The sequence below is a fragment of the Nomascus leucogenys genome, chromosome 21 (genome assembly GCF_006542625.1).
Source record: "Nomascus leucogenys isolate Asia chromosome 21, Asia_NLE_v1, whole genome shotgun sequence".
NCBI lineage: Eukaryota > Metazoa > Chordata > Mammalia > Primates > Hylobatidae > Nomascus > Nomascus leucogenys.
The window spans coordinates 27,113,036-27,128,135 of NC_044401.1; the positions used below are offsets into that span (position 1 = coordinate 27,113,036).

The 15,100-nt window shown below is 42.4% G+C and overlaps 1 protein-coding gene and 1 non-coding gene across 2 annotated transcripts in view; one reads left to right on the plus strand and one right to left on the minus strand.

Annotated features, from left to right (window-relative positions):
- Window positions 1-366: 366 nt before the first annotated feature.
- LOC115832241 lies at window positions 367-475 on the minus strand. The gene has a single exon (XR_004027667.1). It is a non-coding gene; the product is annotated as a U6 spliceosomal RNA (small nuclear RNA).
- A 2,941-nt stretch (window positions 476-3,416) lies between these two features.
- Window positions 3,417-15,100, plus strand: part of LOC100600356 (protein S) — a 98,645-nt gene continuing 86,961 nt past the window's right edge. The window contains exon 1 of the mRNA XM_003261687.3: window positions 3,417-3,806. Within this exon, the coding sequence (XP_003261735.1) occupies window positions 3,446-3,806 (361 nt within the window). The 5' untranslated portion in view covers window positions 3,417-3,445. The remainder of the gene's footprint in view (window positions 3,807-15,100) is intronic.

Here is a 15,100-nt window from a genome sequence, read left to right on the forward strand (position 1 = left end):
GTGGGAGATAGGAGAGCAGGGCAGGATAAGACTGCAATGTTCCAGTAACTCCAAGCCAATTTAGGACTGTTTATGCTGACTCTACCTTCGTGACTCACTTTCTTAACTAGTGTCTTGCAAACCCTAAAGTTATATTGTTTGTATTCACTCTGATCCATTTACTATGATTGGGCTTCTGTCCCATCTAACTACTGAAAACATATTTTTTGATATAACTTATATTTCCTAATTACCAAATCGGTTCTCTTTTCTATTATTTAATATATATAATATAGTTAACTTTTCTAAAACTGTTTCCTGCCTTGGTCTTTCACAGTTATGCACTGCACTACCCTACCCTGGTTCTCTTCTTCTTTGGTTTTTTAATTTACTATGGACTGCTTCATGAATTTGCATGTCATCCTTGTTCAGAGGCCATGCTAATCTTCTCTGTATCATTCCAATTGTAGTATATGTGCTGACGAAGTGAGAGCACAACTCCTGGTTCTCTTCTGATCTCCCTGGCCATTCCTCCTCTGGATTTCTATATGTAACTCCTAAGATATGACCTTACCCCTCTGCTTTTCTTTTTTAAAACATGTTCTCTTGATGGAATTTGATTATTATTTCTGTGACTGAAGGATCTCACGATGTGTATGTTTCTTGAGCATTTTTAGAACTATATTCAATACTGTTTTTGTACAAATATATACTCAACACCAGTTTTGCAGTAAATCCTCATTTATCTTCATCCAGAGGTTCTTAGAAACTATAATTTTAAGCAAAATAACATACAATAAAACCAATTTTACCATAGACAAATTGATATAAACCAGAATTAAGTTCCTATGGCATATTTCTGGTCACAAAAACATCACCAAACTTCAAAATAAAGATGGAACCACTAGTAATAATAAACATTGAAATAAGTGTGAGCTATACATTAAGAAAGATGAATAACAACAAGTAAGATAATTATTTCTCCACTTATTCCAGTTCAGGATCATAGGTGGCATCTCAGGGTAAAAGGAACTAGCCCTTGACAGGACACCATTCCATCACAGGGTGCTCTCATACATGCCCACACTCACTTAGACTGGGACAGTTTAGACACACCAATTCACCTAACATCCACATCTTCCGGGTGTGGGAGGAAACTGGAGTACCTGGAGAAAACCCATGCAGACATGGGGAGAACAGGCAAACTCCATACACACAGTGGCCTGGGCCAGTAATTGATTTTATTTTTCTCAGCCATGTCATAATGAAACAATACTATTAAAGCATCTGCTCTACTTCATGCCTTCCCCAGTTCCACTAGTGATAACACTACCGAGCATTCCTGGTGCCAACATGCAGTCCCTTAGCAAAGCTGACTCTTAGTTTTTGAATATCTTAAGTGGTTTGGTAGCTGTAAGTGCTGCTCACCATGTCTAGTTCTCTTTCCTTACAGGCACATGAAATAACAGTTATTCCCACCCTCTTCAAGTCAGGCATACCTGGTGCCTTGCTTTGTCTAATGAAATGTAAGTGGTATGTCACTTCTTGGTAAAACTATTTAAGAGCTGGGGCACAATTCTCAATGTTCTCTCTTCTCTTGCAATGGTAATTGTAGAAGACTATGTTGACTTTGAGGGACTGTAAAATCAAAGCAGCATGAATTGCTGACTTCACACATGGAAGATAGTTACTTGGAAAGTCATGCAGACTTGTAGTAGACTTCCAAAGAGCAAGAAATAAACGCTTGTTATCTAAAACATTGTAATTTTCTGGCTTTTTAGTGTATAATCTGGTTTATTCTGAATGATGAAGAGTCATGCTGCTATGATTCTAGTTAACACTGTCATTTCAGGATAATCGTTGATATTTTGGCATTAATATTCCTAGGCACACATTGTTGAATTAAATTGAATGAAACGTTTATGTTCCAGTCACTGTTCTAAGCACTAGTGATATAGTTGTGAACAAAACCTTTAAAAATTCCTGCCCTCATGAATCTTACATTCTACTGGTGAAGACAGATGAAGAAGTGGATAAGTAGACACTATGTTGGTAGAAGATGATATGGAGAAGTGAACTGGATAAAATGATGGGATTAAGATTATGAATGAGACTAGATTAAGAGTTAAATTTTGGACAGGTTTTAATTGTATATTAAGGTCTGTATCAAAACCAAAGTTTGGCTAAATGACATTACCAAGTGTCAATTCATATTGAGCTAAAGCCAAATATCACTTTCACAAAGTTAACTTCTGAGATTAATTAAAAACCCAGAATTTTATCAAAAGATGTATTATCAAATTGTATATTAATAGATTCCAGATGGTTTTACAAAGTTTGACGTTACAGTGTAGGACACATAAATTTTCAGTGCTGACAATTATTACTGCCAGTGTGATGCAAATTTGTGGTGTTAAAAAGATAGTCAGGCCAGGAGAAGTGGCTCACACCTGTAATCCCAAAGCTTTGGGAGGCCAAGGCAAGAGGATCACTTGAGGTCAGGAGTTCCAGACCAGTCTGGGCAACACAGCGATACCATCTCTACCAAAAACAAAAAAAAACAAATTAAAAAAGTAGCCTGGCATAGTGGTGTGTGACTGTAGTCCTAGGTACTCAGGAGACTGAGGCAGGAGAATTGCTTGAGCTCAGAAGTTCGAGGCTGCAGTGAGCTATGATTACACCACTGCACTCCAGTCTGGGCAACCCAGTGAGACCCTGTCTCAGATAAATAAGTAAATAAATAAGGCCAGGTGCGGTGGCTCATGCCTGTAATCCCAGCACTTTGGGAAACCGAGGCAGGCGGATCACTTGCGATCAGGAGTTCAGAACCAGCCTGGCCAACATGGTGAAACCCTGTCTCTACTAAAAATACAAAAAAACTAGCCAGGCATGGTGGCCGGCGACTGTAATCCCACCTACTCAGGAGGCTAAGACAGGAGAATCACTTGAACCCGGGAGGTGGAGGTTGCAGTGAGCCAAAATTGCGCCACTGCACTCCAGCCTGGGCGACAGAGTGAGACTCTGTCTCAAAAAAAAATTTTTTTTTTAAATTAATAAATAGGTAGGTGTATAGATAGATATTCACTTTCAACTGAAGTCTTTAGAGAAGCAAGATTTTTTTTAAGGTAGATTATTCTAATATTCCCTTCTTTTCTTCATATTCTTTACATTATTTTTATGCCTGTATGGCATACAAGACCGAAAAAACATGTGGATGATCAAAATGACCCCATTTGCTTTTACTATCACCATAGTTCTTCCTAAAGTCCTCATTGACTTCCAGGTTTTGGTTAATATCTTCAGGGACTAGTCAGTGTCTCACTGTTTCTGCTTCTGAACCTAGGGATCCTGTCCTCTTGAACCCTGGAAGTTGTCTTGACCAGTCAGGGAACTGCGTTCTCCACCCCTTCCCCTTTGGAAACGTCACACTGTGGAGGAAAAGCAGCAACTAGGGAGCTGGTGAAGGATGTCTCAGCAGTGTTTACTAGGCCTCCAACACTACAGCCCATCCCCCAGCTCCCAAAAGCTTCCTGGAAATGTCCTTGTTATCACTTCCCCTCTCGGGCTGGGGGCTGGGAGCGGGCGGTCTCCTCCGCCCCCGGCTGTTCCGCAGAGGCTCTCTGGGTCGCTGGCGCCGCCGCGCAGCACGGCTCAGACCGAGGCGCACAGGCTCGCAGCTCCGCGGCGCCGAGCGCTCCGGTCCCCGCCGCGACGCGCCACCGTCCCCGCCCGCGCCTCCGCGCGCTTCGAAATGAGGGTCCTGGGTGGGCGCTGCGGGGCGCTGCTGGCGTGTCTCCTCCTAGTGCTTCCCGTCTCAGAGGCAAACTGTGAGTAATCAATAGCGTCTCTTCTCCCTTCCCCAGCATTGTCGACTGAAGTGCGTGCCCTGGTTGGTAGGATTTTCTTCTCGAGCTGCAGCCTCCTAGAAAGTTTCCAGTAAGTACCGACAGACACCCAGCGGATGGAAACAGCCGTGGATAGAGCAGGCAGTGTAATGGTGGGGCAGGATCACTGTTTGCACAGTTGCGAGAATGTATTGCCTACAGGACAGATCTAAGAACCTAGTTGACACTAAGTATCAATGGAGGGATGAGAACACCTGCCCATTTGCCTTCAAAGCTGAAGTTCCCAGTCAGAGAACTAGGATGAGCAGATTCTAGCGTGAGTAGGGAAGAAAAGGTTACACACTGTGTCTTGCCTTTGTCCAAGCGCCTGCCCCCAACCTGCACCCGTCTCCTGAAACCTACCTCCCTTTTGCAATTTCTGGACTTTGAGCTTGGTTTGCTTGTCTCACATTAACGAAATGTTTTAGGATGACTGAGGGTTTGTGTATCAGTAGATATATGTCACTTTCTAACCCTGAAATCAAAAGGACTGTTAAATACTGTATTCTATTTCTCAGATCGTTTGTACTGAGGATTTTTTAACACTGCGTGCCACTGATCTGAGGTGGTGGCATGAATTCTTTATGTTTCAGGTTCTTTATGTCTTTATGCCTGGATTCAAGACAGGATATTGAGTTTCCTCTGAAAAATATATAAGGAATAGCAAGTCAATTAGTACATTTTAGTGGTCAGTTAATTTGTTTTCTAAAGTTGTAAGTGTGTTTATTGAATAAAAACGCCTTTTTGTTTGTTTGAGAGTGAGTCTCGCTCTGCTGCTCAGGCTGGAGTGCAGTGGCTCCATCTCCGCTCACTGCAACCTCCACCTCCCGGGTGCAAGTGATACTCATGCCTCAGCCTCCCGAGCAGCTGGGATTACAGGTGCCTGCCTCGACACCCGGCTAATTTTCTTTTCTTTCTTTTTTTTTTTTTTTTGTATTTTTACTAGAGGCGGGGTTTCACCATGTTGGCCAGGCTGGTCTCGAACTCGTGACCTCAGGTGATCCTCTTGCCTTGGCCTCCCAAAGCTTTGGGATTACAGGCGTGAGCCACCGCACCTGGCCAAAAATGCCTTCTTGTTCTATGTTTTATTTTCAGGGATTGGAACGGGAGTGAGAACTCTGAATTACAAATAACTTTTAGGAGCCTAGAGCTCCAAAGTAAACTTTTTGAAGATGGAAATTTCTAGAAAATTATATATCAATTTGCTAACATTCCACTAGTTTCTATTAGTTAGTCATCAGGATGAATGCAGTACTTTAAAAATCTAACTTGGGACTAAAACATTATTTTTTGATCTTACATTAAAGAGCTACAATTGCAAAACTTCAGCATTCAAACCCCTATCATTCAGCCAATTTGTAACTACATGTGCTTATTACCTATATAGTTCATTAGGACAATTAAATATTTGCTTCATAGCTAGTGTTTTGGGGAGGAGAAAGGCAAAGTAGCTTGTCACACTTAACTCCTTGTCATCATGGAAATTTGCTAGGCCTTTTCTTTTTGTAGAGATTGTTACATTTTGACTGAATCTAGGCAGAGGTAAAAAATTATATGGGTTTGTGTATGTGTATTATATATAAACATATGGGGAATTACACTTGTTATATATAACACTGATAGAGCAGATAAATTAATTCTTCAAGTATACCACATAGAGAATAGTTGGCCCCATAATGCCTTCAGTTAAAAGTTTTTGATTGCTTAATTGGATTAAAAGTCATCTGTGGTTTACTGATGAGGAAATTTGGATATAGATGTGATGTTTTTAATCCATATGATTTGATTTTACTTTATTTTTATGTATTTACTTTTTTGAGACGGTCTGGTTCTGTCACTAAGGCTGGAGTGCAGTGGCATGATCACAGCTCATGGCAACCTCCCTCTCCCGAGCTCAGGGGATCCTCCCAGATCAGCCTCCTGAGTAGCTGGGACAACAGGCATCTGGCACCACGCCCAGCTAATTTATGTGTGTGTGTGCGTGTGTGTGGTTTTTATTTTGTTTTGTTTTTTTGGTAGAGTTGGTGTTTTGCCATATTGCCTGGGCTGGTCTTGAACCCCAGGGTTCAAGCGGCCTGCCTACTTTGGCTGCCCGAAGTGCTGGGATTACAGGTGTGAGCCACTGTGCCCAGCCTCCATATGATTTTAAATCTGAGATATAATTAGAGCTGTAAATATTTTATTTGTAATTCGTTGTGTAGTTCTTTATTTAGAATTATTTATTTATTTATTTAGAGATGGAGTTTTGCTCTGTTGCCCAGGCTGGAGTGCAGGAGTGCAGTGGCGTGATCCCAGCTCACTGCAAACTCTGCCTCCTGGGTTCAAGTGATCCCCCCACCTCAGCCTCCCGAGTAGCTGGTATTACAGGCATGCACCACTATACCCGGCTAATTTTTGTATTTTTAGTAGAGACAGGGTTTCACTATGTTGGCCAGGCTGGTCTTGAACTCCTGACCTCCAGTGATCCACACACCTCAGCCTCCCAAAGTGCTGGGATTACAGGAGTCAGCCACCTCATCCAGCCTATAATTCATTGTTTAGGCCATAGAAAGCTAAGGATCATTAAAAAAATATTTTTGTGATTAAAAAAAATCTTGCCCAGACTGGATTGCAGTGGCTACTCACAGGCACTATTATAGTGCACTACAGCTTTGAACTCCTGGCCTCAAGGAATCCTCCAGTCAGCCTTCTGAGTATCTGGGACTATAGGTATGCACCACCATGGCTGGCTTATAGTTGTGATTTAAAGAAAAACATTTACAAATCATAGCTTTATTTTAGAAAGAGTTATTAGAAATGATCTAATTCAACTTATTTGTTTTAAAAATAAAAAAAGAAATTGTTCAGAGATATTAATTTTCCAGAATACATATATATCTATATATATATACATATATGTATGAGAGAGAGAGATGAGAATCTCTATATTTAACATCACCCGGACATGGCCGCTCATGCCTGTAATCCCAGCACTTTGGGAGGCTCAGGAGGAAGGATCGCGTGAAGCCAGGAGTTCAAGACCAGCCTGGGCAACATAGTGGGACCCTGTCTCTACAAAAGAAATAAAAAAAAAATTAGCCGGATGTGTTGGTACACACTTGTAGGCCCAGCTACTCAGGGGTCTAAGGTGGGAGGATCACTTGATCCCAGGAGGTTGAGGCTGCAGTGAGCATGATTATGCCACTGCACTCCAGCCTGGGTGATAGAGCAAGATCCTGTCTCCAAAAATAATAAAAATAAAATAGATACTGTCTATATATTTTAATCATTTACCACTTAAGGCATGTGGTGAGGAAATAGGAGAAAGAGGATGTCCCTTTGGCTGTGCTGATTTGGCCTTATCTAGACTGCCACCCTGGGCCAATGCAGGCTACTGTAGACACTACTGACTCATATTTTCCTCCTCTTTTGTACCCTCTTCTTTCCTTCTCTAACTATTTCTTTTACTAGTTATGAAGCCTTATCTTTTCTTAAATTATCTTTACTAAAAAGTCCAAAATGTTGCACTGATGGAGAGATTTTATCAAGGTTAGGTTACAGTTGGAGTTTGTGCTGGAAGAGTTAGAAACAATTTCTAATATACAGCAATACAACATCAAACCCTGTGCCATATTCTCTTACTATTAATTCTGTGCTAAGAAACAATAGACCTTTTCTGTTTATCAAGTTTATATTTTTGCAGCTTGAGCGATCTATATACATACTTAAACCTTTAAAATATTATGCCTGATAATACAGTATTCCTTGCCTATAAGCAACAGTAATGAACTATTGCTAACTAAAGGAAAGAGAAAAGGAAAAGGAAAAAAGAGAGGAAGGAAGGAGCAGTTGAATAATTTATTGGAAGGCTACTGAATGGCTAGCTGAACAGCCAGGCCTACAGAAGCCAGGAATGTGAACATTTAGGTGACCTATACAGTGGGAACTCATGTGACAGTACTTTAGGAGCTGCCAATCAGATGACTCAATTCTGTCTTCCAGTCCTGTGTGTCTCTGTGAACAGCTCAAATTCCTAGGAGACCCTGATCATTTTGGCTTAGCCTGGCACTGGAGTCCTGTGATTGACAGCTCACTAGAATTGCATAGAGTGCCGGAAGAACAGTTCCCACAAAAGAATGGATGCTGGGAAGGACACAGAAATAAGAAAAGTCTACATATTCTAATTATTGGCTGTCTAACATACACACTTGCCCTTCTTTCCATACATACCATTTGAAAATATTTATCTAATATAATGCAAATAACTACTGCACAGAGAAAGAACCCTCTCCTCAATTGGTTCCAGGCACCACATCCAGAGAGGAAGGCTTGAGGCTTCCATTTCCTAGGTATCATCAAATGATGGCCATGATTCCTGTATTTCTGTGCTATGCTTTATGGATAAAATTATACATTATAGTGTACCAACACATCTTATATGCAAAAAAAAAAAAAAAAAAGAAAGAAAACAAAAGCAAAAACAAAAAAACAGGCAAGGGAATACAGGTAATGGTTTTAGGGCTTGCCTTTCTCTCCCTTGGTTACAAGCATGAGCTGGTATTTATGACTCTTTCCCTACCCATTTCATAGCTCTCTTGCCCTCAGGATGCAAGTGCCTCATGTTTGTGTTTGCTCAATAAGATGAACCATAGCATATTCAGGAAGAAGCTGAGCCCTTATTTTCCCTACCTGTGGATGGTCCATCCATTGTTTCTTTTCCTATTTCTCCTGCGGACAGTAGTCATCCTGGAGGGGCTTCACGCCTAACCCTGATTAGTATGTGGCAACAACACTATTTTGCCTGGATTATTGTCTTCCTTCCAACATAATCCTCTTATTTTTATTTATTTATTTATTTTCAGCAGGTAAAGAGCTTCAAATGGCAACACAGCAGTCTCAGCTTGTAATTCAGTGGAAAATATGTTAGGTCCCCTAGTGAATGCATTCCTTGGAAACCATTCTTGGTTTCCAAATTTGTAGGAGAGCCGAATGCAGTTGTGAGGACAGAATGTAAAAAATTTGAGATTAGGTAACTGTATTAGTCCCCTAAGACTGCCATAATAAAGTACCACAAAGTAGGTGGTTTAAACAACAGAAAGCTGTGGTCTCACAATTTTGAAGTCTAGAAGTCCAAAATGAAGGTATCAGGAAGGTTGGTTTCTTCTGAGGGCTGTAAGGGGAGAATATGTTTCATGCTTTCTCCTAGCTCCTGGTAACCTCAACGTTCCTTGGCTTTGGGGTGGCATTATTCCTGTGTCTTCACATCATTTTCCCTCTGTACATGTCTGTCTCTGTGCCCACATTTCCCCTTTTTATAAGGACAACAGCCTCACTGGATTAAGGCCTACCCTAATGACCTCATCTTAATTTGATCATCTGCAAAGACCCTGTTTCCAAATAAGGTCATATTTACAGGTGCTAGGGAATTACGACTTCAGCATCTTTTGGGGTCAGCCATAACAGTCATTAAACATCATATCATGACAAGTACTTCTTTCCTTTTTCCCTTTATTCTGGATCTGCATATTTCGGCTTTAGTAAAATAGCGCTGTATTTTATTTTATTTTAAGCCAGTCAAATTTGCCAGTTGGAAGTTGTGTATCAACTTAATGATACTAATATTAACAAGTTCTGATAACCAACTACTATTGGACCAGCCTATAACCTTTTTTTTTTTTTTTTTTTTGAGACAGGGCCTCATTCTGTTGCATGGGCTGGAGGAGTGCAGTAGCACAATCATATCTCACTGCAGCCTCGACCTGCCAGGTTCAAGGGATCCTTCCACCTCAGCCTCCCAAGTAACTGGGACTATAGGTGCATGCCATTACACCAGCTAATGTTCTTTCTGATTTTTAGTAGAGATGAGATCTTGCTATGTTTCCCAGGCTGATCTCAAACTCCTGGACTCAAGGGATTCTCTGGCCTCAGCTTCCCAAAGTGCTGGGATTACAGGCGAGAGCCATTATGCCCAGATAGCACTATATTTTAATGATTGCTGGTACAGAGAACATACCACATTTTTTAAAACCATATTTTCAAAGATAGTGTTGTGTCTTACAGTGAGTGAGCCCTCAATAATTGGTGAGTTCATCATTCCATAAGATTAGCTCCTTCCAGATATTAGGATATACAGTAAGGCCAAGGAAAACTATAATCATTCCACTGATTTGTTTTCTTTTCTTTTTTTTTTTTTTTTTGAGACAGAGTCTTGCTGTCGCCCAGGTTGGAGTGCAGTGGCGCGATCTCGGCTCACTGCAGGCTCCGCCCCCTGGGGTTCACGCCATTCTCCTGCCTCAGCCTCCCGAGTAGCTGGGACTACAGGCGCCCGCCACCTCGCCCGGCTAATTTTTTGTATTTTTAGTAGAGATGGGGTTTCACCGTGTTAGCCAGGATGGTCTTGATCTCCTGACCTCGTGATCCGCCCGCCTCGACCTCCCAAAGTGCTGGGATTACAGGCGTGAGCCACCGCGCCCAGCCTGATTTGTTTTCTTAATTGTGATGTTAAGTCCTTAGAGGTGGTGTTGTGTGGCTTAGCATAAAGCATTGAATAAGTCTACCAATAGTTGTGCTGACAGAAAAATTAAATCCCAATAAGTGTCTCTACCTATGCTGCTCCTCCATGATGGAAGAGCCCTTCTTAATCAACAATCTACCAGATAATCTGATTGAACTATGTAATATGTTCAACTTTCAGCAGCTCGAGGAATAGCAATCCTGCAGAAAAATTTGGTGTTTTTACTTTGATAATGAGAGTCTGGGTGGGTCCTAGTGAAGGAAAGTTCATGTGGCAGATCCAGTGTGGCCAATGTGTAGCCTCCATCCTTGCCACTGTGGCTTCCTTTTTAAATAAATATTGGATAAACATTAGACTGAGGGCAACCCGAAAGCCATATGTGGCCTATAAACTTCTGTGTTTGGCCCTCATTCATTTCAAAAATGGGAACATTTCATGTCAACATTTGGTTTTATGGCTTCTCTTGAAAAACAATGAAGGAACATCTGACAACACTGGCCCACATCCCAACATGGTCAGATTCAGCTTAAGCTGATTGTGAGCTGCCTTCTTTTTTTTTTTTTTTTTTTTTTTTTTTTTTGGAACAGAGTCTTGCTCTGTTGCCCTGCCTCAGCCTCCTGAGTGGCTGGGACTACAGGCATGTGCCACCATGCCCAGCTAATTTTTGTATTTTTAGTAGAGACGGGGTTCCACCATGTTGGCCAGGCTGTTCTTGAACTCCTGACATTGTGATCCACCCGCCTTGGCCTCCCAAAGTGCTGGGATTACAGGTGTGGTGAGCTGCCTTCTTTAGATAGAATGTGCCCTCTCCAGTTTGCCACAATACTGAGCATCTCCCATTGTCTTTAACCAATTATCTTCCTTTGTTTATGCCGCCTACTGGACACTTAGAATTTTTAGTTTGTGGTCCTTGCACTAGATAGTCTTGAGAGGAAACATAACTGATGGTCATTAAGTAGGTCATTCTGCCATCATTATTATTAAGAACTTCTCTGGTGTGGCGCTGTCTTGTGAATGTTCACCTGGAACACAAACATTCTCATCTCTGGGGCAATTCTTGCTTGAACTTCTTCCCTAAGCCTGTGATCTACCTCTTTACAAGTCACTGAACCTCTGGAAAGACCATTTGCAACCATCTCAGGCAATTTCTCATTGTAGGCAAAGTGAACAATGAGAAATGCCACTTATATGTCTGCCCATAGTGAGGGTTTTGCTTTTCCAGTGCCTCTCAGGACCACCCCTGAGATAGGTTAGTTTGTTAGTTTTTGGCTGTAGCTTTATAGGAGGCCTACATCTGGCTCATACTGGTATACCACAGAGAAGCGTCTGTTGATATGGTTCGGATGTTTTGTCCCCTCCATATCTCATGTTGAAAAGTGACTTCTGGCCAGGCGCAGTGGCTCATGCCTGTAATTCCAGGACTTTAGCACCTTGGGAGGCCAAGGCGGGTGGATCACTTGAGGCCAGGAGTTTGGGATCAGTCTGGCCAACATGATGAAACCCTGTCTTTACTAAACATACAAAAATTAGCCGGATGTGGTGGTGCACACCTGTAATTCCAGCTACTCAGGAGGCTGAGGCAGGAGAATCGCTGGGACCTGGGAGGTGAAGGCTGCAGTGAATCAAGATCATGCCACTGCACTCCAGCCTTGGTGACAGAACGAGACTCTATGAAAAATAAAAATAGAAAAGAAAAGAAAAGTATCAGGTTGTTACCGGGGGGGTCCTTGCTCACAGAGCTCCCAAGATGGTGGCGAGCCGCTTCCAAGATGGTGGCAGGCCGCTTCCAAGATGGTGGCAAGCCTCGTGTTCTCTGACCTGGGGTTCTTGCCCTCATGGATTCCAAGGAATGTAATCTTGGGCCATGCAGTGAGTGTTATAGCTCTATTAGAAGCCATGGGTTATGGAAGAGAACCATAGAACCCAGTGACTAGTGTTCAGCTCCATTAGGATGAAGCCAGGCACTTAGCCATGCAGGAACAATGGCAAGCCTTTCGCCAGATCAGGAGTGGCAATGGGCGCCTCGCTGGATCAGGAGCACAGCAGACACCCTTCCGGATCTGGAGGGATGGGAGTCAGCAGCAGGTCTGCGATGGTGGCAAACAGCAGTGGTGGATGGCAAGCAAAAGATCAGCTCAAGCCATAACAAACACAGACCAGAATAGTGCAGTTGCAAGATTTAATATTGTGAAATAGAGTGAAAACAGCTCCCATACAAAGTGAGGGGACCCAAAGGGGGTTGCTGTTGCCGGCTTGAATGCCTAGGTTTTTATCCCGATCCTTGTCTCAGGCAATAGATGATTGACTATTTCTTTACCTCCTGTTTTTGCCTAATTCTCATTTTAGTGAGCTCTCTGATTGGTCGGGTGTGAGCTAAGTTGCAAGCCCCTTGTTTAAAGGTGGATGTAGTCACCTTCCCAGCTAGGCTTAGGGATTCTTAGTTGGCCTAGGAAATCCAAACCTGCCCTCAATATTTCAACGTAGGTTCTTTCTGTTTTCCATAAGTGTCAGCTGGCTGAGATATAAAGAGAAAGAGTACAAAGAGAGGAATTTTACAGCTGTGCCTCTGGGGTGACATCACGTTATCTGTAGGACTGTGATGCCCACCTGACCCTCAAAACCAGCAGGTTTTTATTAAGGATTTCAAAAGGGGAGTGGATGTAAGAACAGGGAGTAGGTCACAAAGATCACATGCTTCAAAGGGCAAAAGGGAGAACAAAGATCACAAGGCAAAAGGCAAAAGCAGAATTACCGATAAGGGTCTATGTGCAGTGGTGCACGTATTGTCTTGATAAACATCTTAAACAACAGAAAACAGGGTTCGAGAGCAGAGAACCGGTCTGACCTCAAATTTACCAGGGTGAGGTTTTTTCCCCACCCTAGTAAGCCTGAGGGTACTGCAGGAGACTAGGGTGTATCTCAGTCCTTATCTCAACCGCATAGGACAGAGGTTCCCAGAGCAGCTGTTTATAAATGGCCCCCCTGGAATGAATTCCTTTTGCAGGGTCTTAATATTAATATTCCTTGCTAGGAGAAGAATTTAGCAATATCTCTCCTACTTGCACATCCATTTATAGGCTCTCTGCAAGAAGAAAAATATGGCTCTTTTTGCCCAACCCCACAGGCAGTTAGACCTTATGGTTGCCTTCCCTTGTTCCCTAAAATCGCTGTTATTCTGTTCTTTTTCAAGGTGCACTGATTTCATATTGTTCAATCACACGTTTTACAATCAATTTGTACAGTTAACACAATATCACGGTGGCCCTGAGGTGATGTACATCCTCAGCTTAGGAAGATAACAGGATTAAGAGATTAAAGTAAGACAGGTGTAAGAAATTATAAAATTATTAATTTGGGAACTGATAAACGTCCATATTAAAATGAAATCTTCACAATTCATGTTCCTCTACTGTGGCTCCAGCCGGTCCCTCCATTCGGGGTCCCTGACTTCCTGCAACAGAAAAGAAAGAAAAGGAAAGGGAAGGGGAGGGGAGGGAAGGCACCTCCATTGTAGGAGATGGTGCCTGGCGGGAGGTGTTTTGGTCATGGGGGTGGGTCCCTTATGAATGACTTAGCACCAGCCCCTAGGTGATGAGTGACTTCTCATGTGAGATTCACAGAGGTTCACGTGAGATCTGGTTGTTTAAAGTCTGGGACCTCTCCTTCTCGCTCTCGCTCCCGTTCTGGCCATGTGATCCACCAGCTCCCCTTTTGCCTTCTACCATGATTGGAAGCTTCCCGAGGCCCTCACCAGGAGTAGATGCTGGCACCATGCTTCTTGTACAGCCTGCGGAACCGTGATCCTATTAAACTCGTTTTCTTTATAAATTGTCCACCCTCAAGTATTCCTTTGTAGCGACGCAGACAGATTAACACATCTGTAAGCCAGAGATTAATTGGTCATAGATCTCTTCTTATGAGACCAATGAGGGGGTTTGAGGGTGAGGAGGAAGTCAAGAGAGTGACCAACCTGTGTAGGCAGCTAGGTTATGCCTTTAGGCTCATCTTATTCGTACCAGTTGAACATGGTTTATGCTATCACAACTACATAGCTTAATGGAAAAGACAGCATCCCGCTTATCATGAGCTGTTTACATCTCATGGTCACCAGGTGTCAGATAGTCAGATTTCCAGACTCCACTTAAGTCCCAAAAAACAAACAAACAAACAACAACAACAACAACAAAAAACCCAAGAGCAGTTTCTCAAAAGAAAACGAATTACTTGCTGAAGGAAATGAGACTTGCACAAATCATGGGGATCTCTACTGAAATTTCTCTTCTGGAAATTGCTGCAGCTTCTGAAGAGGACCTTGCTCTTTTATGGAAAACTTGAGCACAATTAGATCTGGTGGATCATTGGCTAGGCCAAGTGACAGACCGCTTGAATTGAACTTTGAACTAGCTGGAGAGTATTCTCTTACTATGGTTCCCATCTGCATTTGGCAGCCTTTCAACTCCTATGGTAAATAGATCATGGTAGAAAACCTTAAAATGGAATATGCCTCAAAAATAAGACATCTACCAAAATTTATTCTTCTACCTTAGTGATGGACACTCAGGTACATAACAACTTCTCTCACTTTTGCAGGAATGTTACAACATGACCAAACTCTTGCTGAAGAGTCCACTGAAAGTCCACTGCTCTCAGTCCTAGGGAAGGAATGAAAGCTTTGGGTTTGAGTCTGATTAGGCCTATAGTTAGATGGTTTTAGGACAGAATTCTGCTTATCAGCTGACTTGCA